The sequence below is a fragment of the Fukomys damarensis genome, unplaced genomic scaffold, assembly GCF_012274545.1.
Source record: "Fukomys damarensis isolate Sample0158 unplaced genomic scaffold, DMR_v1.0_HiC HiC_scaffold_15, whole genome shotgun sequence".
Taxonomy (NCBI): Eukaryota; Metazoa; Chordata; class Mammalia; order Rodentia; family Bathyergidae; genus Fukomys; species Fukomys damarensis.
The window spans coordinates 4,185,705-4,211,291 of record NW_022900927.1 but is presented as its reverse complement, the minus strand read 5'-3'; the positions used below and the strand labels follow the sequence as shown (position 1 = coordinate 4,211,291).

The 25,587-nt window shown below is 42.5% G+C and overlaps 1 protein-coding gene across 9 annotated transcripts in view; it reads right to left on the bottom strand.

The window, feature by feature from the left end:
* Lima1 (LIM domain and actin binding 1) overlaps positions 1-25,587 on the bottom strand; it is a 99,336-nt gene that overhangs the window by 30,184 nt on the left and 43,565 nt on the right. For 8 of the 9 annotated variants that reach the window (XM_010623665.2, XM_010623664.2, XM_010623670.2 and 5 more), the window contains 2 exons: positions 14,257-14,302; positions 5,399-5,860 (listed from right to left, as the gene is read on the bottom strand). In XM_010623665.2, coding sequence (XP_010621967.1) covers positions 5,399-5,860; positions 14,257-14,302 — 508 coding nt within the window. The remainder of the gene's footprint in view (positions 1-5,398; positions 5,861-14,256; positions 14,303-25,587) is intronic. The other variant, XM_010623673.3, reaches the window with a different exon arrangement.

Genomic DNA, 25,587 nt, shown 5'->3' with positions numbered 1-25,587 from the left:
AAAAAAAAAAAAAAAAAAAATTAATTAAAAAAATATATAAATCATGCTGCTATACATACAGTTATGTCACTGTGGTATGTCTCTCCTGTGTTCTGTTTCTAACTCCTCTCAGCGAGAGGAAACTGCACAAAACAAGCAATCATCAGCATCTGTGCAAAAGACTCACAGGGCAGGGGGCAAGGCTGGTGACAGAACTCCATGGTAGTGCTCTGGCCTAGAATGCATGGTTTCAATCCCCCAAACCACCAAAAAATCCAAAACAAAACAAAACAAAAAACAAGAGCTCACACCTAAAAACAAAAACAATAAAATATTACGCAAGGAAAAGACACAAGATTTGGTCTCTCTCCTCCCATCCAAGGATTCATGTAGACCAACTGAGGACCAAAAGCAAAGGACCCAATGCTTCCTTCACTTGACCATTTCTAGCGCGGAAGAAGGGCTTAGTTTTTCCCTAACCATATCTGGATCCTAAAGATGATGGATTCAAATATCAATGTGACACACGTGAATACTGATTATAACTACCTGAACAGCCAACATTTTCATGAAGGATGGCTAGAATAGTTAGCAATCTAAAACCCAAAGCAGGGGCTGGGGATTTCAGTGGCTCCACTGCCTTCCTCGCAAGTGCCAGAGGTCTGAGTTTGATCCTGGTACCAAAAAAAAATAAAAAATAAAACAAAAATAATAAAACCCAAAGCAAATATATAGGAAATTAGGAATGCTAATTCCTTGTTTGTTTGTGTTTTGTTTTTTTGGTTTTTTTTGAGACAGTGTCTCACTATGTAGTTCAGGATGGCTTTGAAATCTGTGATCCTCTTGCCTCAGCCTCCTGAGCGCTGGGACTACAGGCATGCACCACCACACCTGGCCAGGGAATGCTAATTCCTAATATTCTGTGCATATCTCATCATTTCTCTTTTTTGGTACTGGAGATCGAACTCAGGTCCTTGCACCTGGGAGGGCCATGTCATTTCTCTTTCCTAGTGACGGCTACAGACTTTTGGTCTTAATTAAAAAAAAGAAAGAAAAGAAACTCAGAACCCAAACAACATAAATAGTGAAAACTGATTAAAGGTCACCTTTGTCACTTATTCTCTATTTTTGATGAATAGATAGGTTATTTAGATTTAGTTGAGTGGGGTGGTTCTAATTCCTGTGAAAAGGGAGTGGTTGAAATGTGTGAGCCCTTGAGTTCAACCCCAGTAACAACAACAACAACAACAAAAAGACTGTGATGTACACAAATTCAAGATCTAAAAGCCCAAGAGTAAAAAGAAGAGTCTATGGGAGAAGCTAAAGGTCTTGCCTCAATGTCTTTCCCCCTAAGTCTTAGAGATTGAGTCCAGAGTTAGTACACTGAGCTACATCCTCAGTCACCTTTTTTTTTTTTTTTTAAACCAGGGATTGAACTAGGGTCCTTGCGCTTGCAAGGCAGGCCACCGAACTGCTGAGCTAAATCCCCAGCTGTCAGTCACCGTTTTTTAAAAAATTAAAAATTGTATTTAGGTACAGGGTTTGGGTAGGTCACTAAATTACTGAAGCTGGGCTCAGACTTGCGATCCTCTTACCTTGGCTTCTCAGAGTGGTGGGATTACAGGTGTGCACCACCACACCCAGCCTGTCTTTTTTTTTTTTTTGGCACCCGGTATTGAACTTGGGACCTTACACTTGCAAAGCAGGTGGTGGAACCACTGAGCTAAATCCCTGGCCCCTTCAGTCTTGATAGACCTTGATGGGCATGAAGTTTAGAGAACAAGGAATAATCCACAGTTTGAATATATAATTGTTTATATGAAAGTCTATGGAAGATCTGAATATTAAATATGAATTAGTTTTGAGGCACTGGATGTTTCTGATCAAGGCAGTAACAGAATTTATACTACTTTTAGAAAAATAAGTTGGGTGTGGCAGCACACACTTGTAATCCCAGCACTTGGGAGGCTGAGGCAGGAGGATTGCTGCAGGTTCAATGACATCCCAGGCTACACAGTGAGTTCAACGCTAGTATGAACTACAAAGTAAGACTTTGTCTCAAACAAACAAAAAACAAGAGAAAGAAAGAAAAAAGAAAAATAAATAGCAACCGTGCAGAGGATGGATGGGAAGAAATGAGAGGTCAATGGAGGAGGAAACAGCAATACTATAGTCAAGATGTAATAAATCTAAACCATGGAACTGGAGATCTAAAGGAACTGCTCATACTGGGAGAAAGTATGGAGGGTTCAGAAAATGACCTACTGTGGCGGGAAGGGGTAATGGAAGAAGGTGGGGGAACAACTGGTTTGGTGATTTTATAGATCAGGAAACCAGGTAAATGGTGAGGCTTTCAGGGACACTAGAGGCACAGGAGGTTTTGTTGGAAAGCTGGTGGATTCTTCTTTCTCTGATTTAGCAAACAACTTGGCAGGGGCTGAAGTTTGGGTTAAGAGTTCAGGATTAGAATCTAGATTTGAGAGTCACCTTGTACAATCATGAAATAGATAAGACTATACAAGGAAAGAGGAGAAAGGAAGGCAAAGTGATCCAGAAGAGAAGGGGACAAGAACAGAAATTATCTCAGACAAAAGGAAGCAGCAAAAGAGTCTAAGGAAAGTGAAACTGAAGCCAGTTAACTTCACCGCCTGTATGATAAACTATGATAAAAACATGCAAGAGGTCAAGGTATTTGACCATGTTACTTCCGCTATTCATGAACTTCCTGGCCCTGCTCAGCTGGTTAGTTGAGATGCAGTACAGTTCTCTAAATTCAATCATGAAGCCGGGCACGGTAGTGCATGCCTGTAACCTCAGGACTCAGGAGGCTGAGGCAGGAGGATTGCCATGAGTTGAAGGCCAGCCTGGGCTATACAGTGAGTTCAAGGACAGACTGAATTACATAATGAGATCCCATTTCAAAAAAACAAAAAACAAAATTCAATTATGGGACCAAAGACTCACACAATTTTTACCGAATACATTCACTTATCACACTGAAACACTAATTTCTTAGCTCTGAAATGTACATTCCTACTTGTATAATCTTGCTCCTAAGAGGATTTCTACTGTAGTTACCATACTTCTCTGAATATTGTTTTGAAGATCCTAATATATAACTTCCGTGTTAAAGCTGAAATTATGTTAACAATAATTAAACTATAACCTGGTTTCAAGTTTGATTAGTTATTCCCCAACCTAAAGTAGATCAAACAGTTTGACTGAAATGCTGGACAAAATATTTTAAAGTAATCTAGGCTATTTCCAACACGCATAGTTATGTTCATTTAGAAACAGCTATAAAACTAAGGGTAGCTATGCTTTCCATTCCATAAGATATTCAGGGACAAAGGACAATTTAATCAGGAAATTTACTAGGTCACACAGAGCCCAATATCCAAACCTACAAAAGCCCGGATGAATCTCAGAACCCTTCTTCCATCTGCCTTGGCCACCAGCCTGCCCAGTGCCATCGGCGATCTTGTAGGATCTCTCCTTATGGGGGAGTTTTTTTCCACTCTGGCCAGACATATAGGAAAAGGGCTTGTCCTGACCCATCTCTCACTACACACTTATGAGAAAAGTCTTTCACCGTATCCTTGCACATAATCAGCACTTCTGTCTGCTGCCATCCCAGTCATTTCCTACCGTGGGCCGGTTTGGACATGCATGAGCCTTTCTGCATTGTATCCACACTGTGTGTGCTGGCACATCCGCTGTGCCCCCCCCAGCACGGCCTGTGAGGGGAGACTTGAAAAGGTCACAACCAAGACCTTTCCTCTCTATTTAGGGTTTCTGACATGTTTCCCCTTCATTTACAGTTCTTCCTATTTAAATGTTTCAGAAATTTTCTTCTACGACCAGAAAGGAGAAAGAAGGAGTTGGCGGGCCTAAGGGACCACAAATTAAGTGGGAAGAAAGTTTAAGAAAAGTCATATAACAGCCCTGTGGTTACATCTCTTGCCAACTGATTTCACTGTTAAAGCAGAGCCGAAGCTCATGCACAGAAAGGGTTTCTAGCTTTACAAACCTTTGAAAATTCTTCCTAGGCCCAAATGCTCAAGACCTTCCCAAGGCAGGAAAACAGCAGGCACAGCAAGTTACAGGAAAGAACTGACAGCATCACACTGAACAAACTACAGCCGAGGGCTGTGGCTACGATGAGGAATCTATTTTTTTATATCTTAAGAATGCTTACTGGGAGCCTGGCGTGGTGGCACATGCCTGTTAATCCCAGCACTCGGGAGGCTGAGGCAGGAGGATCGCTGTGAGTTCGAGACCAGCCTGGGTTACATAGTGAGTTCCAGGTCACACTCAACTACATACTGAGACTCCGTCTCAAAAAACCAAAAAAAAAAAAAATGCTTACTGGGGATTTGGCTCAGTGGTTTCGCCGCCTGCCTTGCAAGCACAAGGGCCCGAGTTCAATCCCCAGTACAAAATAAATACATACACACACATACATACATATATAAAAGAATGCCTCATACTACTGTTTCCCAGTAGGAATTTGGGCCAAAAACTTAGATTAAAAAAAAAAAATCAGTTTTCCCGTGAAGATGGAATGCACAGTAAATGATGGCTTTCCTGCCCATCAGATCTGTTTATTTCATTATGACTGCTATACCAAACTATCCCTGCGTACAGAGCCAGATATGTAGGAAAGTATGAGAAAACTGGAAAAATTGACCAGCTTTGCAGCCCATGGATTGTGTTATAAGTCTCCAGCATATGTAACTCATTTTCTAGTTAAGTAATTCCCTCTGGGGACTCGGTCTGCAATCCACAAGAAGGATCAAATTTCATTAGCACTTGTAGGAAAATGCAATCCTGTGCATTTGCAAGTCAAAACTCCTGAAAGCAACAGCTAGTCTAGCTATCTCCATTGATTTTTTTTTTCCTGGGAGAGGATTTTAGCTGATAGAAAACATTTGTTGGAAGGCACAGATGAGGAAGTTGAGAAAAAGAGAAAGGATTCAGCTAGCAAATAGACAACTAAGCCTCAGTCTTAACGTTAAACTCTTGTCCTTAATGCTCCTGCAGCTGTGTTCAGGCAGAGAGCGATTCAGCCGTATTCCACCCCCAAGGCTCCAAATGACAAAAGACACAGGAAGACAAACTAAAAGGGCAAGTGTACAAAAGCACATAATCCAATCAGGGTCCAACTCTCTTCATTTCTAGATAGCAACTTGAATCCCAGTAGGAGCTTGATTTAACTTGAAATTGGGTCAAAGCCTAACAAATCTTATAACCATACCCATGTAAATAATTCAAGACTTCCTATTAGCTAACTGGAATCAAAAGACATATATGGACCACATATTCAACGCCACTCCAGTTGTCCAGATTAGAAAAACAGTTTTTTGTGGTTTTTTTGTACATCAAATGACCTCACATTTTAAACCTGCCCAATTCTTACCTTAGTTTGAGTTGGTTCGCCTTTCTCAAACATCATCTTAAGTCTGTTCAGTGGGACATTGTATTTCTCTATTTTGCTTGAAGCTTCTGTGTTTTCACTGATTTCAGATTTCTCAACTTCATGCCTGGAATCTCCCAGACAATTTTCCATGTTTTCACTTTCTGGTGTGTGGTCTTTAAGATCTTCACTATCCTCGGGGTGATATGGACGCTGAATACAGGGATCAGGACGGGATCCAAATCTAGGTCTGCGCTGGGTCTGTCCCTCGTGATCAGCTCGGGGTCCAGAGGTGGAGTTACTTGTCACTTCGGCAGAAAGGTGGTCGACTCTGCGCCTAATCTCAGAGCTGCTGTTTCGCACCGGGTCTGTGTGCAACTCTGCTCCCGGCGCTGGGTTCTCCCACTTTTTCTTTAACACAGTCAGGGTTCCCCGTCTAAGGTGCTGGGGGAGATTTTCAGTGTTCTAGAAGAACAAGAAGTCAGTGCCAGTTATAACTTGCCTGCTGAAACAGTCAAACATGTTGTTCTCTGTAAAATGAAAGTTGCTTCAGACAGCTGTGAACAGTTATAGCCCGGCCACATGGAGCAAGCATCCACCCCGGGACAAGGAGAGGGAAGAGAGAAATAGTCAGGAGCTGAAGCAGGAAGTGATAAAACAGGATAGCCTTATAAGGACAAAATGAGAAGAAAGAACAGCTCAGATGTCAGGATAGTTACACGCTGGAAATGAGGGACTTTTATCCAAAGATTCATGGGAAAAGTAAGAAAGTAAAAGCAAAATACCAGGTCTTTAAATACTATGGCTATATATTAATAACAGTTCATTAAAATCATGTGATGAATTGAGTCTTTTTTTTTTTTTTTTTTTTGAGATAGAGTCTCACTGTGTAGTTGAGACTGACCTAGAACTCACTATGTAGCCCAGGCTGGTCTCAAAGTCACAGTGATCCTCCTGCCTCAGCCTCCCAAGTGCTGGGATAACAGGTGTGTGCAACCATGCCTGGAATGTTTTTTTTTTTTCTTTTCTTTTCTTTTAAAGATAAGACAAAGAATTCAGCTGAAACTAATAATTATGGATAGTTGCATCAAGGACTGAACACATTTGTAGAAATCTAAAGAAGTCACCAGGCTTTTGTAAGTATTTGCACAAATGGTATTTAGGTATATCTAGCATAATTTACATGCATATAAATTTTTTAAAAAGTGTGTGTGTGTGTGTGTGTGTGTGTGTGTGTGTGTGTAGGATCGAACTCAGCTAGGGCCTTGTGCATGCCAAGAAATTGCTTTATCACATTTATTTTTACAGAAGAATTGAAGCCTTTTCTCTCAATCTTCTCTACATGTTTATGTCTCCATCTTAGTTACTATTTTACAGATCCTGTGGTTGAAAAACATGTACACTTCATAAGAAAACACAACCGCCGCCCAGCCTCCTGTTCAAAGGACACACATTGACATGTCTGAGAGTTTACTTTCACCTGGGCAAAAAATGGAATTTACACATATAAGGTAGAAAACTACCTGGAAATTGTCACTGTTCCTATAGAATAATAGAAGAAACATGCTGTTGAAATAAAATTAAATGTCTTATGCTTTGAAAGGCCTCCTCACTAAACAGAACAGCACTACCTTTCCAACAAACTGATCTCTACTACCTTCATACTCTCCATTCCTGTAGTCTGTGGCTCCCCCAGCTTTCAATTAAAAAAGGACAAAGCCGGGCATGGTAGCGCACACCTGTAATCCCAGCACTTGGGAGGCTGAGGCAGGAGGATCGCTGTGGGTTCAAGATCAGCCTGGGCTACATAGTGAGTTCCAGGTCAGTCTCAACTACATAGTGAGACCCTGTCTCAAAAAACAGAACAAAACAAACAAACAAAAAAACAAAGAAAGGACAAACAACCTAGGACTAAAAGACTTCAGGAAATCACACAGGATTAGTAGCTCTATTGGGAATTAAGTCTCTCCCCCTTATTACTCATCTGAATATAATGAGAACCACTTCATCGTGCAGCAACAAGAGTTGAAAAAACAAAGTTATACAACATCTGCTTCATTCCAGTGTTTTAGATCATAGCTTACAAGATGATTCATTGAAGGGAATAAGTATGGATCAGAGACAGTAGCTGCATAAAAAGTTTGTGCTGAGAATGAAAAAAGATCTTGTTTTGATGGGTGTGCCGATGAGTTCCCACAGCCCCAGCTATTTGGAAGACTGAGGCAGGAAGATCACTGAAGTCCACTTCAAGACCAGACTGGGCAACGTGGCCCCCTCCCCAACCCCACCTCAAAAGAAAAAGAGCCCTGGAAGATGGGTTTTTAAGCCAGCAGCATTCTTGGTCCTACTGTTTCATGCCACAGGATGGATGAGTCACCCCAGCCTCTGTCTTCGCCTGCCCTACCACGGCCACGCAGGAGCCGAGACCTAGAGCACGATTTTGCCTTGGTTACTGGACAGCACCTTTTCTCAGATGTGTATCATGGGGATCAAACATATTTATTCACATGGAAAGATGCTCATATTTTTTAATAAAAAAGGAAATGATAAGTCAGCAGGATCCCATTTTATAATATGTACACATGTTTATCAGTATGAGTACAGAAAAGGAGTCTAGAAGTTCACAGGTTATCTTTGTTTACAGTGGACCCTCAAGTTATGATCAGCCTGATATACAAACAATTTGGCTTGTGACCAGAATTTCAATTTTAACTTATGAACAAGGGCCGGGGATTTAGCTCAGTGGTTCCGCTGCCTGCCTTGTAAGCGCAAAGACCCGAGTTCAATCCCCAGTACCAAAAAAAAAGAAAGAAACTTAACTTATGGACAAAGTCTTTAGTTACAACCCAAATGCTGGCTGATTTTGCTTCCAGACGGTCTCAGACACAGATTTAACTCATAAGGAGTTCTGCAAGGAATATTACAACATCCTTTCCTGTGTGGGGTTAACTGAGAAATCCTGGGCCAATGTCTAAGGACATGGACCAACTTCAATTGACCAACTTGAGTTACAACCAGTCCTCTCAAATGAATTAAATTCACAAGTCAAGAGTCCACCATATTTTATATATTTTGGTTTGGATTGGTTTGTTTTTTGAGACAGAGTCTTGCTATGCAGACCAGACTGGCCCCAAACTCATGGCAATACACCTGCCTCAGCCTCCCAAGTACTGAGATTATAAGCATGTGTCACCCACACCCAGCTGTTTTACGTGCGTGTGTGTGTGTGTGTGTGTGTGTGTGTGTGTGTGTGTGTGTTTGGGGTTTTTTTGTTTGTTTGTTTGTTTGTTTTTTGAGACAGGGTCTTACTATGTAGTTGAGACTGACCTGGAACTCACTATGTAGCCCAGGCTGGTCTCAAACTCACAGTGATCCTCCTACCTCAGCCTCCCAAGTGCTGGGATTATAGGCGTGCACCACCACACCAGCTATATTTTTGAGACAGGGTCTCCATATCTAGTCTAGCCTGAATTTGAGGTCTCTATGCCACCCAGGCTGGCCTCAAACTGCTATGTAGCCTGGGTTGGCCTTAAGCTTTTGATCCTCCTGCCTCAGCCTCCCAAGTCCTGGGATTACAGGGATGGGCCAAAAAGGCCTAGCTCACAGATTATCTCTGGACAATAGGTTATTGCACTTGTTTTAATTTTTACGATAAGTGTATATTCATAAGTAATAAACACAAGTACATAAAAACATACAGCACCTTCCTATCACAAAAAAGTTTTCACAGAAATATTAAATAAATTTGATGCTACTGTAAGCAGTCTGAAAATATTCACTTCTACTTGATTTGTGATGAGCAGGAAGAGAGGGATTTGGGTGGGACAATAACAACAGCAGTTCAAACAAGGCTAGGTAGAGGACATCCCCTTTGGGAGCATTTTCAGGAGTACCTTCTTTTATTAAAAGGATCTCCTGAGGATACAAGTTCAAGAGTGTTGAGGTGGGGGTGGAGGGACGCTTGAGGGACAAAAGGAGAAGGGCAGGGCAGTGTGGTCTGACAGCATTAAAGGCCACACCCTCCAATCACTCCTGGGAGAGCTGCCCAGGGCATGGCAGTTGTCCAAATCTTTCATGAGTGTGAGGCAAGCAAAATGGGGAAGAAAGAGAAGCAAGAAGTTACAGAATAAAGGCAATACTAAATGACACACAATAAAAAGAACATGATACCCAGAGACCTGGGTTATCGCTGGATAATGAATTACAGATAGTTGATGCTTTCTTCTCTTTCTTTGAATTACCTACATTGCACGTTCATTACTTGCATAATATACATCCAGCCATGTGATTCTGGACAGGTTTCTTTTAGTTTCTGGAAGTCACTATACAGGGCTAGTGTCAGGAATACATGTATCCCTGTATTAATGTATATAGTATAATATTTGACAGAAGTAAGTACCCAGTAAGTGGTAGCCATTATTATGAAATGAGTGGCCCTCCCTACTCCTTCAGCTACGCCTCACAATGTGACCAATCATGATCATCTCCAGTGCCTAGTCATCCATCCCTCAAATTCTGAGCTTCGGTTAGTCTCTTACTATTCTTTCTACTTGCTGCATATGGTGGAGGCGAGGGATACGTTTTCCTAAGTATTTTCTTAGAATAAGGCAGTGGGTATCAAGAAGGTTTAAAGTTTAAGGGTCACACTGGTTGCTACGTTATTATAGCTTCCTTCCTCCAAGTGACATCCATGACCCTGTTCATTCTACCCAGCAAACCTGAGAATTCTGCACAGTTGCCCCTGAAGAGCTGGCTTCCTGAATCTAGATCACACCACAGCGTCCTTCCTGCAAAGCATCGGACTTAAAATTGGTCTAAGTCAGAGATCTGTCACTCTGAGATATATTAAGCTAGATAAGTTCCTCCTCTCAAATGAAGAGGCTGGGCCAAATGAACTATCATGCTGAAATCATAGAAGGGACATTTTCATTTTCAAAGAACTTGTCTGGCAAGGTACACGTGGGCTGCCTGATACAGCCTCCAAGGAAGGGAAGAAGATCTATGGAAGGAAGGGAAGGGATCTATGCTGAGAGCTGCTCAAAAAAGTGGTAGTATTTGTCATTACTGACCACTTCCCCTTTTAAAAATTCCTCCCTTACCTACCTGGCAAGAGCAAGGTCATGAGCTCTATTCCCAGTATGGGGGCGAGATGCAAGGACTCCTCCCTTCCAAGTTTTCTGCCACATTCCTTTTCCCTAGTTTTCTTTCAATTTCTCTGCCCACTTCTCAGTTTTATTTACATAATATGTGTTACTCAAAGTTTGATGTTTGGTCCTCTATGCGCATGTTTTCTGTAGCTGTCCATCCACTGGTTTCACCCCAAGTTATTTGTTGCTGAGTTATGACCTATGACTCTAGCCAGATAACTCTCTCCTTATCTACCCATTCAACCTAGACATCCCATAGGCATTTTGTCTGTTTGAGACAGGCTCTCTCTTTGCAGTCCAGGCCAGCCTTGATCTCACTATGTAGCCTAAGCTGGCCGCAAACTCATAGTGAAACTCTTGTCTCAGCCTCCAGAGTACTAGGATTACACGTGTGCAAGCCCACACCTGGTTTCCATAAGCATTTTAGGCTCATCCTGACTAGGGCTGAAGTTTTTCCTTCTCCCTTCATGCCTGCTTCTCCCCATTTATTTCTTGTTTGTGTTTTTCCTGAATTTTCTACTCTAGGGAATGTGAGAATTTTCCATCTGTTCAGTGGGTCTGTTTTCTTATACTTTCATGCTGGGCATGTGCTGTTTCCTCTGTCTAAATACACCCCCACCCCCCACCGCCATTCCTTGCCCCTTGGGTTAGCTAATTCCCTAATGGTCCTTCAGGGTCTGCTCAGATATCACTTCTGTGAAATGTTCCTTGATTGTGCCATAGTACGGGTTAGGAGTCTTCTCTAAATTCTCCCCTAGAGCCCTTTTCTTTGATAGGAAATTTACCACATTTGGACTGTAAAATTTTCTTTTCAAACACTCAAACCTAAACAGTCCCTTAAAGGTGGGAAGTATATCTCATAGTTCTGTGTCTTCATGTGAAACATAAGAAATGCTCCCCTGGGCAGAGGATTTAGCTCAGTGGTAGCACTACCTGCCTCGCAAACACAAGGACTCGAGTTCCATCCATGGTACCAGAAAAAAAAAAGCTCCACTGATGTCTGTCTGTACTCATCCCACTCTGTCCTAAATCTAGTCCAATAGGACTCTATCCTACCACTCCAAAACCATTCAAGGTGACCATTCACCTCCCTGTTGCTAAATCTGACAGTCAATTCTCAGGTTAGTTATGTTTAACTCTGCTAATTTCCCTAGAGATATTTTCTTCGCGTGGCTCCTGGCACCCCTGCTCAGTCTCTACTGCTCTTTCACCAGCTCTTCCCCATTTCCCCTGCTGATTTCTCCTTATCTTGCCAACTCCTGAGTTCAGTCTGAGACCTCTCCTCTAGTCCCTCTGCAGTCACTTCCTAAGTTACTCTGTGCATATCATGTAAGCACCACTGATACGGTGACACGTGTCCACTCTTATCTCCGGCCAGATCTCTTCTAATTCAAGATTGGTATAGCCAAGCTTCTTGGCATTTCTACTTGGATGTCCTCATGAAGCATTTCAAATTTAACATGTTCAAAACTGAGCTTCTGGGCTGAGGATTTAACTCAGTGGCACCGTGCCTGCCTCACAAGTGCAAGGTCCTGAGTTCGATCTCCAGTACCAAAAAAAAAAGAAAAAAGAAAAGTAAAACAAAACTGAGCTTCTAGGGCTGGGGATTTCGCTTAGGGGTTCTACCACCTGCCTTGAAAGAGCAAGGATCTGAGTTCGATTCCTGATACAAAAAAAAAAAAAAAAAAAAAAAAACCACCAAAAAACTGAGCTTCTAATTTCCCTTCCAAACTGGCTTTACCATAATCTTCCCCATCTCAGTTAATGGCATTTTAATTTAACTTAATGATATCTGAGCCAAAAACATTGTTGCCATCCTCAATTCTTCTCTCTTCTTTCTATATAAATCCTGACCACTTCTCACCTGTACCACTACTACTTCAATCCAATGCATTATCATTTCTTTTTTAAGTCTTTTTTTTTTTTTTTTTTTTTTGGAACCAGGGATCGAACTCAGGGTCCCACACTTGTCAGGCAGGTGTGGCACCACTGAGCTATAAATCCCCTGCCCTCTTCCCTAAATCTTTACAACAGCTTTACAACACCTTGGTCTCCATACGTTTGCCATTGTTCCTCTGTAGTCTAATCTTCTTTTAAAAATTAAAATCAGATCACACCAGTCTTTTGCACCAAACCCCGTGAAGGTCTCCCTCCCTTCAGAGTTAAAGGCAAGGTCCTTTCAATGACCCTATGACTTTTCTGTTTCTAGTCCCTCAAATACTGCAGAAAAGAAGTTTTTGCCTCTGGGCATTTGCACAAATTGTTTCTTCTGCCTGAATCTTTCTTCTCCCGGGCTCCTGGCCTCAGATCTCTGCTCAAAGATCACCATATCAGAGGCCTACACCTAAACCCTATCCCCTTTACCTGCTTCATGGTACTAGCTATGACACAGCGACCTGACACAATTCCTCTGTTGCCCGTGTCTCCTAATAGAGTGTAAACTCCATGAGGAAGGAGTTGCAGTCCGTATTCTTAGGGCCTAAAACAGTGCTTGGCAGGGATTAGGTGCTCTGTGAAAACTTACTGAATACATGGGTGAAAGAAGAGGAGGACAGGGAAAATCAGGAGAGAAAAGGGCAGAAGCAAGCAGTTGAGTGAAATGGTAGCTTTTTTCTTACGATGAAGATCCATTTTCAAATTAAGTCAAAGTGTGTGTATTACACCCTTAGAACAAACCGACAAGAGCATGTTTATGCACTGGTTTAAATAGTGAGGCACTAAAAACTTCCAGCAGGCTGTTTTTGTAAGTCATATTAAAGACTTCTTGCTTAAATATGTGAGTTTTTTTTTTCCCCTTTGTAAAATTAAATTAAGGAGCTGGGTTGTTGTGGTGCACACCTGTAGTCCCAGTTACAGCGGAAGCTAAAGGTAGAAGGACCACCAAAGTTCACAAATTCAAAACCAGCCTGGGCAATATACTGAGACCCATCTCAGAAAAGATTAAATCAAGCCAGACTCCAAAACAAATACATTAGCCAGTCCAGCTGGAAATTAGCAAACAGGGAGAGTAGAGATTGAGTACTGGCTGGGAGTTTATTCTGGAGGTTTTTGTCTTTGATGAATCCTGCAGCTAAGAAACTTGCTAACTAGATTGAGTTGAGAAGTTTGCTTTAAACACAGAACCCAGGGCTGGGGATTTAGCTCAGTGGTGCCACCGCCTGCTTCACAAGTGAAAGGTCCCACTTTGCCCAGGATTTAGCTCAGTGGTTCTGGAGCCTGCTTTGCAAACACAGAGACCCAAGTTCGATCCCTGGTACCAAAAACAAAAAACAAAAACAAACAAGTGAAAGGTCCCAAGTTCGATCCCCAGTATCAGGAAAAACAAAACAAAACTAAACAGAGAACGCAGAGGTAGCTGCATAACTACTACCGTTTAAATACACTGATACAGCAATTCTGGTTGTTTTGGAAAGAAAGATGGTGGCCTAGGAAACCCTGTGTACTTGGGTACACATAAGTGGTGAGCCAGCTTGACTAACCTCAGGCGGAGAAGCATTTGGCCTTACAGCCTTCACTCTGCACAGGAAAGAAAACATGCCCCAAAAGGAGACCTTCGGTGAAAAAATAAGATCGCTTGCTCCTGAGCCAAATCCTCCTGGACAAATGGCTCACAAACCAGACCAGCTGGCACAGAAGTCCTGCAAAGCTGCAGGTGGCTTGGCCACACAGGCTTGGCTCAGAAGTGCATGTGCCCGGGGGCTTCTGAGTACTTACACTTTTCTTCTTTTCCATGTTTGCCTCTTCAGCTGCTTTCTGGTACCTTTACAGAAGAGGGGGAAAAAAGTCCTCAAATTAAACTTACATTCTTACTCTTTTAATTTTTAAGACAACTGCCACTGCATACCTATTTCTGCCAGCATTTTGTCTTTACCAAAGAAGCAGAAAACCAGAGCAGCCCTTGCTTCCTGGGGCTGCTCCAGGCATTTGTTTCGATACCACAGAAAAAGTCATGCGGATGAAATCAAATGCTGGGAAACACGTGGGCAGAGCAGAAAGTCTGGGGTTTAAGACCCACTTTTGTGTCTTATTAACTGTGATCTCTGACAAGTCATTTAACTTCTCTAAGCCTCAGTTTCCTTATCTAGAAAATGACTTACGATCTATTATCACAATGTCAGGAAAATGAATAACATCGCATCTATGAAAACGATTTGGAATTAGTCAAGCAAATATAACATGGCATTAGTTCTAAGACGCACCTATACACAATAATGCCTCTGAAATCTTAGAATCTTTGTCGGCCACATGGTTGCGAGGTAGTCACACTCCCTGTACAAGTGCGAATTCAGTCTAAGTTATTGATATTGTCACTTTAGTTCAGTTTTTTGTTTTGTTTTGTTTTGAGTGGGACAGGATCTCACTAGATAGTTCAGGCTATCCTCACTATGTAGCCCAGGCTGGCAATGAACTCACAATGATACTCCTGCCTCAGCTTCTTGAGTACTGGGATTACTCATGTGAGCCACCGTTCCCAATTCAGTTATGTTTTTTGTTTCGCTGTACTAGGGATTGAACTCAAGGCCTTCCCACTGAACTATATCCCCGGCCATTTTGATGTTTTAGTTTTGTTTTTTTGTTGTTGTTGTTGTTGCTGTTGTTTTGTACCGGGGATCGAACTCGGGTCCCTGCGTTTGCAAGGCAGGCAGCAGAACCACTGAGCTCAATCCCCAACCCTTGATGTTTTAATTTTAAGAAAAGGTCTTGCTAAATCACTAAGTTTCCCCAGGCTGAATATTCTTAAGTGAAATAAGTAGGACAGACTTGAGTAAATACCAAATAGTTTCTCTGGTGTGAAAAACTAAAAGTATAAATAGGTTCAAATGGTATGTGAAATAGGAAGAAAATGTCTAAAGAAGGGGACGTGGGAAAGGTAGGGGAAAGGAAATAAGGGAAAAGAAAAAAATATGAAAAAATGGAAACAAAGTCTTTGTAAATAGGGAAGGGTAGAAGGGTTGAAGGGAGGGCAGGGAAATGGGGAAAAAAATAAGAACCAAACTATGTCATGTAGAGCTGGGGATTTAGCTCAGTGGTGCCACCACCTTGCTAAAGGCAAGGGCCTGAGTTCAATCCCCAGTACCTCAAAAAAGATACATCATGTAAAGGTAGAAGATCCCAATGATGAATGTAAATGTATTGTTTACCTTAAATGTACCAATAAACTTCATGGAAAAAAAAAAAAAGTTTCCCAGGCTGAATTTGAACTTGGCACGCCTCCTACCTCTGTCTCCCAAAGTGCTGGGATTATAGGCATGCAATTAACACTCAGAAATTAACAAGCAACTCATTACAGGCACAGATGGTCTGGCATTCATTCATTCATTCTGAAACAGAATGAGTCTCACTTTGTTGTTCCTCTTACCTCAGCCTCCTCAATGCTGGGGTGGCAGGTGTGTCGCATCTGGCTATGTAACTCATTTCAAATTCCACTTAAAAAGTCTTAAAGATTCTATTATGATTCCACATTTAAAGAAAAATGATTTTATTTTTTTACATATATGCTATGACCGTAGTACGTGTCCCTCTAGGGTCACACATACAAGCTCGGTCCCCAGGTTGATACTTCCGGGCAAATAGCTGTTAGGAGGTAGGAGGGCCTAGTGGGGAGGTCCTTAGTTCATTGTGCCTTCCAAGGGGACTGTGGGACCCAGTCTCTTCAACTTCCTTTCTCTCGCTTCTTGGCCCATGATACAACTGGTGTTTGTTACCTACGTCCCAAAGCAATGGGGGCCGCAGATCTTAGACTGGCACCTCTAAAACCATATGCCAAAATAAACCTTCCCTTTTCATTTATATTCTTTTTGGTTTTTTGTAGTGCTGGGGATCAAACCCAGGGCCTTGTGCTTGCTAGGCAAGTACTCTACTACTCAGCCAGATGCAGCTCAAACTTTTTGTAAGTTAATTATCTCAGGTATTTCATTTTGGTGACAGAAAGCTTACTAACACAGGGTGTATAAGAATATAAGAAAAGTTTATGTGACAAGCAAGCACTAGTCAGTTTACATTTTTTAAATGATGTACAAAATAGTGGTGTATACTACCACTGATATCTTAGATTTGATAAATAAGCATATATAATTTTACTTTTAAAATTTGCATTACCTTTGTAATTTAACATTTTTATCACTTGGTTAAGAAGATCCCTGAGCCGGGCGTGGTAGCACATGCCTGTAATCCCAGCATTTGGGAGGCTGAGGCAGGAGGATCGCTGTGAGTTCGAGACCAGCCTGGGCTACATAATGAGTTCCAGGTCAGTCTCAACTACATAGTAAGACCCTGTCTCAAAAAAACCAAACCAAACCAACAAACAAACAAAAAATATCCCTGAGAAGTGATCCTAGTCCCAGGACTTTTCATGGAAAATTGGGTTTTCTCCATTTTAAGATTTAAGAGCCATGGCAGTAATCTCCAGACCACATAGAACAGGCTTAGCTTGGCTTCCTCTAGGCCCGAGTCAAGCAGGGAGGGCAGCACCATCCCTTGCAGAATCCCCACAAGTTTCCGGCCCCTGCATGCCACACACCTAGAACTCAGTGAGCACCTACCACAGCAAAGGACAGAGGTAAAGGGTGCTTGTCCTTTGCCGTGGGGTGGACTGTCAGAATTCAGAAGGCATTTGGGGAAGGAGGCGAGAGAAGAAGGAAATACCCAGAAAGAGAAAGGTCAGTAACAATCCCCAAATCACCTTTAAACTCCTAATTGGTTTTTTGTTTTGTTTTGTTTTGTTTTTTGGGGAGACAGGGTCTCACTATGTAGTTGAGACTGACCTGGAACTCACTATGCAGCCCAAGCTGGTCTCAAACTCACAGCGATCCTCCTGCCTCAGCCTCCCGAGTGCTGGGATGACAGGTGTGCACCACCACACCTGGCTTCAACTCCTAATTGTTGTCAGAAACTCAGAACTTCCCTAGAGAGTGTGTTGTTACTAGAGACCTTCATCCCGAATCAAGCCAGAGAGGAGCCCCGGTTCTGCCCCACTGCTTACCCACTGTGAGACCTAGGTTATGTGGCTTCTCTTACTTAGGTCTCATCTGCACACATGAAGTGACTACCTGAGAACATATTCCAGTCTTGATACTGTTTCATTCTAACAGTCAGAAATTAACAAGCAGAATATGGCTCTGTGACAGACCAGAGCTCTCTAACTGGGAAGATGAAGGAACTGCTGAAGACTTCTGGCACTCGTTAACCATGAACAGGAACAAACTGGGAGTAGAACCGCTATGATTTAAGTGACAAGACAGAAAGATATCTGAAACTCAGAAACAAAAGACTGATTTTCTTAGCTGGGCATGGTGGTACACACCTATGATCCCAGCATACTGGGAAGCTGAGGCAGAAGGATCACAAATTTGAGCCCAGCCGGGGTACGCAACTTAGAAAACCTTCTCAAAGTAAAAAAAGAAAAGGTGAGGTGAGAGGCTGGAGACACGGAGCTCAGTGGGAATCCTGTAACAGGAAAATGACAACTAAATAGAAAAGAGGGCAAAGATATAAACACAGATGACAAAGAAGAACATTAAATAGGAAAATAAAAATTTTAAAAGCTAACATTCTGCACCAGTGGATATATGAGAAAATGGGTTCCACTTTACATGGCTGGTGAAAAGATAAATTGGTAATGACTGTCTGACAAGCATTTTGTCAATATCTCCAAAATTTCAAAGGTACAAACACTATATTCTGTTCCTAGAATTTATCCTATTATTATTTTTACACAAGGAAAAATGATTATGTTTATTAGCCTGATTATTCCACAATATATTCATATCAAAATATCAATTGCAGCTGGGCATGGTGGCACACGCCTGTAATCCCAACACTTGAGGGGCTGAGGCAGGAGGATCGTTGCAAGTTCAAGGCGAGCCTGGGCTACACAGTGAGTTCAAGGCCAGCTTGAACTACAGAGTGATAGCCTGCCTGAGAACAAAAGAAAGAAAAGAGACGAGATACTCACACTGTACCCCATTAGCGTACAGAGAGGTGAGCCTTGCCAAGGAAACGATGGTTAGGTCGAGACCTAAAGTTTGGCCAGGAGTTAGCCAGGCAAAGAGAGGTGAAAGAAGTAGCCTAGGCACAGGAAAAGAATACATGGACGTTCTCAAGGAAAGAAAGTGCGTCAAGTGCACTGGGCACACAAACAAGGTGAGGGCTGCTGAAGCACTCGGAGAAAGGGGAAGGGGCTGGGAGTAGGGGCTGTAGGTCACGCTAAGGGTACTGAATTTAATGAGGTACAATGGGTTCCCATGCATCCGATTCATGTGTTTAAAAAGTGCCCTGGAGTGTGGACCAGGGGAGGCTGCTGCTGGCACGGTCCAGGATGGCGGCAGCAGAGATAAAGAAAAGCGAACTGCTTGGAGGTATATTTCGGAGGGAGAAAAAATAGGTTGGTAAATAGGACAAGAAAGAGGCAAGGAGAAGTCAGGAACGATTCCCGGATTTCTGGCAATTGAGGCAACGGAGGTAATGTTTACTAGGACATAGAATTCTGAAGGACAAGCAAATCTGAGGCCAGGAAAGATCAAGAGTCCAGAGTCAGCCATGGTGACTCCAACATCCATTTGGTGGTAGCAGGAATTAGAAACAAGCATCTGGAACGCAGAAGAGGTCGGAGCTGACCACACGTGTGTAGGCCTCGCCCACCTTCCTGTGCTGTCACTGTCCCCCCAGGGCAGATGTTATCTGCAGAGTGCGAGGTGTGGGAGGTTGTCCAACCCTCCTGAGAAGATGCTGACATTTAGCAGTCAGAAGAGGAAGAGAAGAAAAGGGGAAAGAGAGAGAGAAGGAAAGCCTGGAGACTGCACAGAAGCCAATGGAAGGAAATACTTGGGAAGGAAGAAAGGGTGAGAGGTCATGTAAGATAAAAGCGTAAGAAACATCCCTTAGATTTAGCAACAGCGCTGTCTTTGGTAATCTCGGCAATCCTCTTCCATGACAAATAATTCACTGTGTGTTTTTGTTGTTGTTGTTTTGGCACTGGGGATCGAACTCGGGCCGAGGCAGGTAGCAGAACCACTGATCTAAATCCCCGGCTCCTCACCCACATGTTTTCTGTACTGGGGATTGAACCTTTGTACTGAGCCACCCCCCAACACCTTTTCAATTTTAAGAAAAGGACTCACTACATTGCTCAGGCTTGGCTCAAATTTTTGATCCTCCTGCCTCATCCTCCCAGAATTCTGAGATTAGAGGCATGTGCCAACACACCTAGCTTCACCCACACTTCGCTCATGCCCACGAAAAAGTGCGTAAAGTTTTTACTGTTGCCAATAGTGCTTGGCGAACGTCCTTGTACATATATTTTTCCCACTTGTACTAGTATGTGTCTGAGAGAATTCCTCAAATGGTTATTCAGAAACACAGCAGACTTCTGCCTAATAGGAACTTAGACTAGGCCTTGAACTTGTGTTTCCACGCCCACTAGACAATCATCTACAGTAAACTACAGCAATCATACTATATATAAAAGCCGGAGCCAATCTGCAGAAAGATTTAGAGTTAGTCAACTGTTCTCCAAGGCAAGGTAAATACACTGTGGTTAGCTGAGTAAATAAGCCCAGAGGTCCCCTTCTCTTTATTATTTTAACAGAGACATAGATTTTTAAAAGATAAAAATAATTTTCATCTTCATTAAGTACTAAGGCTTCTGAGAGACCAGGTGCATACACCAATGCTGTTTTTGAAACTCCAATTCAAATATCCCAACCCTTTGCTTGTTTTGGTTTTTTTTTGAGACAGGCTCTTGTTACACAGTTCACGTTAGTCTTACATTCACTATGTAGTCCGGGCTGGCCTTCATTCCTCCTGCTTCAGCCTCTGGAGCGCTGGGATTACAGATGTGCACCACCATGCCTTCTTCCTAGCCCTTTATGTGTAATGAGGTACCTGCTAAATAGTAACCTACAAGGATAAAGGCTCTAAACTGCTGCTCCTTTATAGTAGTTAGGTCCTTGGTACTTTACATTGTGTTTTCTCAGAGTTCAAAGAGACTCTGAGGCCCGGTTATTGCTGCCATACCACTGCTTGCTCCTTCCTAGTTTGGTCCTTGGTATATTTTGTACTCTCAGAGTGCTAAGAGACTCTGGAGATCTGCTGTTTCTTCTTTCCTTCCGGTTTCTTTCTCTCCTCCTAACCCTATTCTTCTTTTTCTTCCTCCTCTTCTTTTTTTGACACGGAGTCTCAAAATGTTGCCCAGACTGTACTTGAACTACTGGGCCCAGGAGATCCTCCTGCGTCAGTCTTTCAAGAAGCTGGGACTACAGGTGCACATTACCACGCCCAGCTGTTGCGGCTCAGTACTTCACAATTCAGTGTTCCACCAGGCTTTGGGCCTCAGACTTTCCTTCAAGGCAATTAACAGCAGTTGTGTTATTCTGATACAAACCGTGAAGGCCAGTTTGGAGAGTTGGAAAGGAACATTTTTGAAGATCCAATTTGAGGAAAAATTATTTGCAATGAAACATCTATAATTAAAATCTCATCCTTCTTCCTTTCCTAGCTTTCCTTGTTCAGTCTCCTTTTCCTCACATAAGGAATTTAATCTTGCAACTGCTCATTAATGCACAGCTGTGAGGCAGGCAGCTGATGGAAGATACTAAAATTATCTGAGTAATAACAGTGTCTCAGATTTTTCTAAGGACAGAAAACAGAGTTCCTGAGCTTGTGACTCTTACTTGAGTGCCCTCAAATAGAGCAAAGGGAATGCTGAGCCACAAAAAGGAAAATGGAAACTCCCAAGGTTTCGGCAACTTACTTACTTACTTCTGGAATGATTTCACCACTAATATGTTGCAGAGAAACCAAAGAAGAGGAAGTTAACCATGAGATGGGAAGGTCACTTTTCTCTTAATAAAGGAAGAAGAGTCACCGAGATCTAAACAAAAACCCTCTTCTCTGCTGGCACTCAGAGTAAGTGAGGTCAGATGGAGCACAGAGGATGGTCTTGAGGAGGCAGTGCCAGGGGACAGGTGGGGATCAGAGTGCTGCCCAGCACTCTATCCCTCCTCTATCCCACCGTCTGGTGTGGAACCTTCAGTGATGATCACTAGGCCTTAAACTCCTTATCTGTCAAAGGTTAGCAAGATTGATTGTTTTCAAAACCTTTTTTCTGCAGAACCATCCTTAAAATGCTATCTGATTTAGAACCTAAAACATAAAAGTAACCCAAAGAGGATGGCTGAGATGAAAGGTCCTGGACTCAATCCTTTTTAGATTTTCCTATCCTTCCAGAACTGGCCTCTGAAATTCCTCTGGAGAACTCAGTGAAGACAGTTTGGAACTATTAGGCTTTAATTCTAAAAATAAGAGTCAGGCGGGACATGGTGGCACACACCTATAATCCCAGCACTTGGGAGGCTGAGGCAGGAGGATCACTGTGAGTTCAGATCAGCCTGGGCTAGTAGTGAGACCCTGTCTCAAAAACCAAAACACAAACATAAAGATAAGAGTCAAAGAGGAATCTTTTGCAAAGTGACCAAATTCTATGCTGTCAACTTTTATCAGATAAAGGATCATGTTGTGCTCAAGTCACAAGTAAGTAAACCAAAGCTAGTTGTTCAAACCGACCCCTCAGCCGGGCCTGGTGGTGCATGCCTGTAATTCCAGCACTCAGGAGGCTGAGGCAGGAGGATTGCTGTGAGTTCGAGACCAGCCTGGGCTACATAGTGAATTCCAGGTTAGTCTCAACTACATAGTGAGACCCTGTCTCAAAAAAACAAAAACAAAAAACAAAAACAAACTGACCCCTCAATAGGGCCTTCCTTCCTTGGAGTTTAATGATTTATAAAGGACAGAGATTTAGCCAGAGAAGTAAATTAGGAGCTACCAAGGACCCAAGAGATATACACTCTGACACCAGAAAAACTATTCTTTTGTACACATAAATACAAATGTCTTGCAATTAGAAAATAAAGCCAACTGGGCCAGGGATGTAGCTCAGAGGCGCAGTGCTGCAAGCCTGAGGCCCTAGGTTCGATTCACAGTACCAAAGAAGAAAAGTGGAAAAAAAAGAAAAGAAAGCCAATATACAAATACTGACCAGATTAAACTTTTTCCAAATGTTATTATTTATTTAAAAAAATTTTTTTGAGCTGGGGATTGGATTGAACCCAAGGTTTTAAGCATGCTAAGTACGAGGAATGATCAAAATATACACAGTGGTTTTGTTGTTGTTTTTTGAGACAGGCTCTCCCCTGTGTAGTCCAGGTTGGTCTTAAACTCACTATGTAGTCCAGGTGAGCCTTGAACTCATGGCAGTCCTCCTGCCTCAGCCTCCTAAGTGCAGAGATTACAGGCAGAGTGTGTTTAAAACGATGAGAGATATATTACAATTAATCCTCTCAAACTACCCATCTGCCTTTAGATACGTTTGTTCTGTCTTTCTTGCCACTCTTTTTTTTTTTTTTACTGAGGCAGGATCTCACTATGCAGTTCAGGGTGGCCTTGAACTCACTGTGTAGCCCAGGCTGGCCTCAAACTCATGGCAGTCCTCCTGCCTCAGCCTCCTGAGTGCTGGGATTACAGGGATTCATCACCATGCCATTTTCTGAAGCTGTTTTGGAAGTCATCTTTCAGGAGTGTCTTTATGAAGTATAGATAAAAAATATAGATCAAGTGCCGTCCAATGGAGAGGCAGGCTCATAAAACATGACAGTTTGTCTTCCTGGACCTTATTCACTGGATCTGGTACAGCTTGACTTCTGGCTGTTCCCTAATGTCAAAATGACCATAGAAGGCAAATGCTTTGAACTGATTCAGGACATCAAGGAAGTCATGACAGTGCAACTAAGGACATGAAAGCAGACTTCCAGAATTGCTTTAGGCTGGGCATGGTGGTGCACACCTGTAACCCCTAAACTCAAGAGGCTGAAGCAGGAGGACTGCCTTGAGTTCAAGGCCAACCTAGGCAACATAATGAGTTGCAGACCAGCCTAAAGTATGTAACAAGACCCTGTCTCAAACAACCAAAACTAGCAACAACAAAAAATAGAACTCTTCAGAAAGTGACATGAATAATGAGATGTGTGTTTGAAGCCAGGGGAAGTATTTTGAGGGAGATTAATGGCAATGTATCTTTTACTGCAATATATTTTTAAAAAAATTAAACAGTCACCTTATTTTTATCACCCCATGTATATGCTCTAAACTACACCAAGCCCCAAATGCCACCTTTTATATTCGTCTCTGATCAGAAAACTTCTAAAGTTTTTACAGCCTCTTTTTTGTTTTGTTTTGTTTTTTGAGACAGGGTCTCACTATGTAGTTGAGACTTAACTGGAACTCACTATGTAGCCCAGGCTGGTCTTGAACTCATGATCCTCTTGCCTCAGCCTCCCAAGTGCTGGGATTACAGGCGTGTACCACCACGCCCAGCTCAAAATTTTTACAGCCTCTTTATGAGGCTTGTATAGGATTTAATCATTCCAAACCCCACAAGAAAGGGTATCTCAAAATAAGAGAAAACAGGTCCCTAGGTGTTGGAAATAGAAATTCATATATGTTCTGTGGAACACAGCCCTGCAATCTTTGAGAGCTTATGTTGAATAAATCCTAAAAGCCTTAACCAATATTAGCAACATGCTTCCACTGAATATGAAAGGTAGAAAGGAAATATGGGCCAATTCCCTGGTTTTCACTATCTTCAGTATACAACATTACTTGCCCCACTTTGATGCCTACCTTCTTTTCCTCTGGAATGTCTCCATCATTCTAACCCACTACATAAAACTCTCTTCATCCTTTAATAAATCCTAAAAGCCTTAACCAATATTAGCAACATGCTTCCACTGAATATGAAAGGTAGAAAGGAAATATGGGCCAATTCCCTGGTTTTCACTATCTTCAGTATACAACATTACTTGCCCCACTTTGATGCCTACCTTCTTTTCCTCTGGAATGTCTCCATCATTCTAACCCACTACATAAAACTCTCTTCATCCTTTTTTTTTATTAGGGATACAGTACAGTTACATTCATTGTTGGGATCATGTACCTTTACATGGCAAGTCTTGATTCTCACTTTTTCCCCTTACCTCTGCCCTCCCTTCACCCCCTCCTCCCCTCCCCATAATTAAATATATTTTTAAAATGCTAGACAGAAACAAACACAAATATTAGGTTGGGCAAATTACTCTCTACACCTTTGTTTTCTCAATTACAAAACAGAGGTAATGTACTTCCCCTGTACAGTTTTTCTTAGGATTAGAAATACTGTCTATTTCTATCAAAAGCTTGCAACTCAGGGCCTGGGATTTAGCTCAGTGGTTATACCACCTGCTTTGCAAGCGCAAGGACCCGAGTTTGATACCTAGTACTAAAAAAATGAACTCAAAAGCTTGCAACTCAGAGTATAGCTCAATGGTACAGTCCAAGATTAGCATGCACAAGGCCCTGGGTTCAACATAGGGGTGGGGAGTGGAAGGTAGGGGGGATATGAATGAATGAATATGAATATGAATATGAAAGAACGAGCCTGGTGAAAGAGAACGTAGTGTGGTACCTGGAATGCTGATTCTGACTAATGGGTTCAGGATTTATAATATTGCCTCACTGTTATTTGGCCTGATAGCTTTCATGGAGCAAAGACAGTTAATCCACTAAGCTACAAAGAAAGTGATCTGTAAGGTCTTTTGTACTTTCTGTGAGATTAAGTCGACCCCCAAGATGGGCACCTTTTCTAACTCCCTGACTCTTTACTGGCACCACTATAAGACACAAAGCCCGATGAGGAGTGGCTGGTGGGGACAGTGACAGGGGTACGGGAGTGAGGCAGGCGCCCAGGAAGAGGTTGGGCAGGGAAGAAAAGGAAGCTATGAAGGGACTGACATCCAGGGCCTGCGTGTCCTGGCCAGGCCAAAGCACAGGGTCAGCGGGAGTGAGAGCAGAGCAAGAAGGATGAGAGGTCTAATCAGAGAGCAAGTTTTCCAAATGCACCTTTTTCTTTTTCCCCTGGTTCAGGGGATCGAAGTCAGGACCTTGCGCTTTTGAGGCAGGTGGGGCGCCACTGAGATAAATCCCCCCCCCCCCCCCTTTCTCGCTCCCGTGAATTTG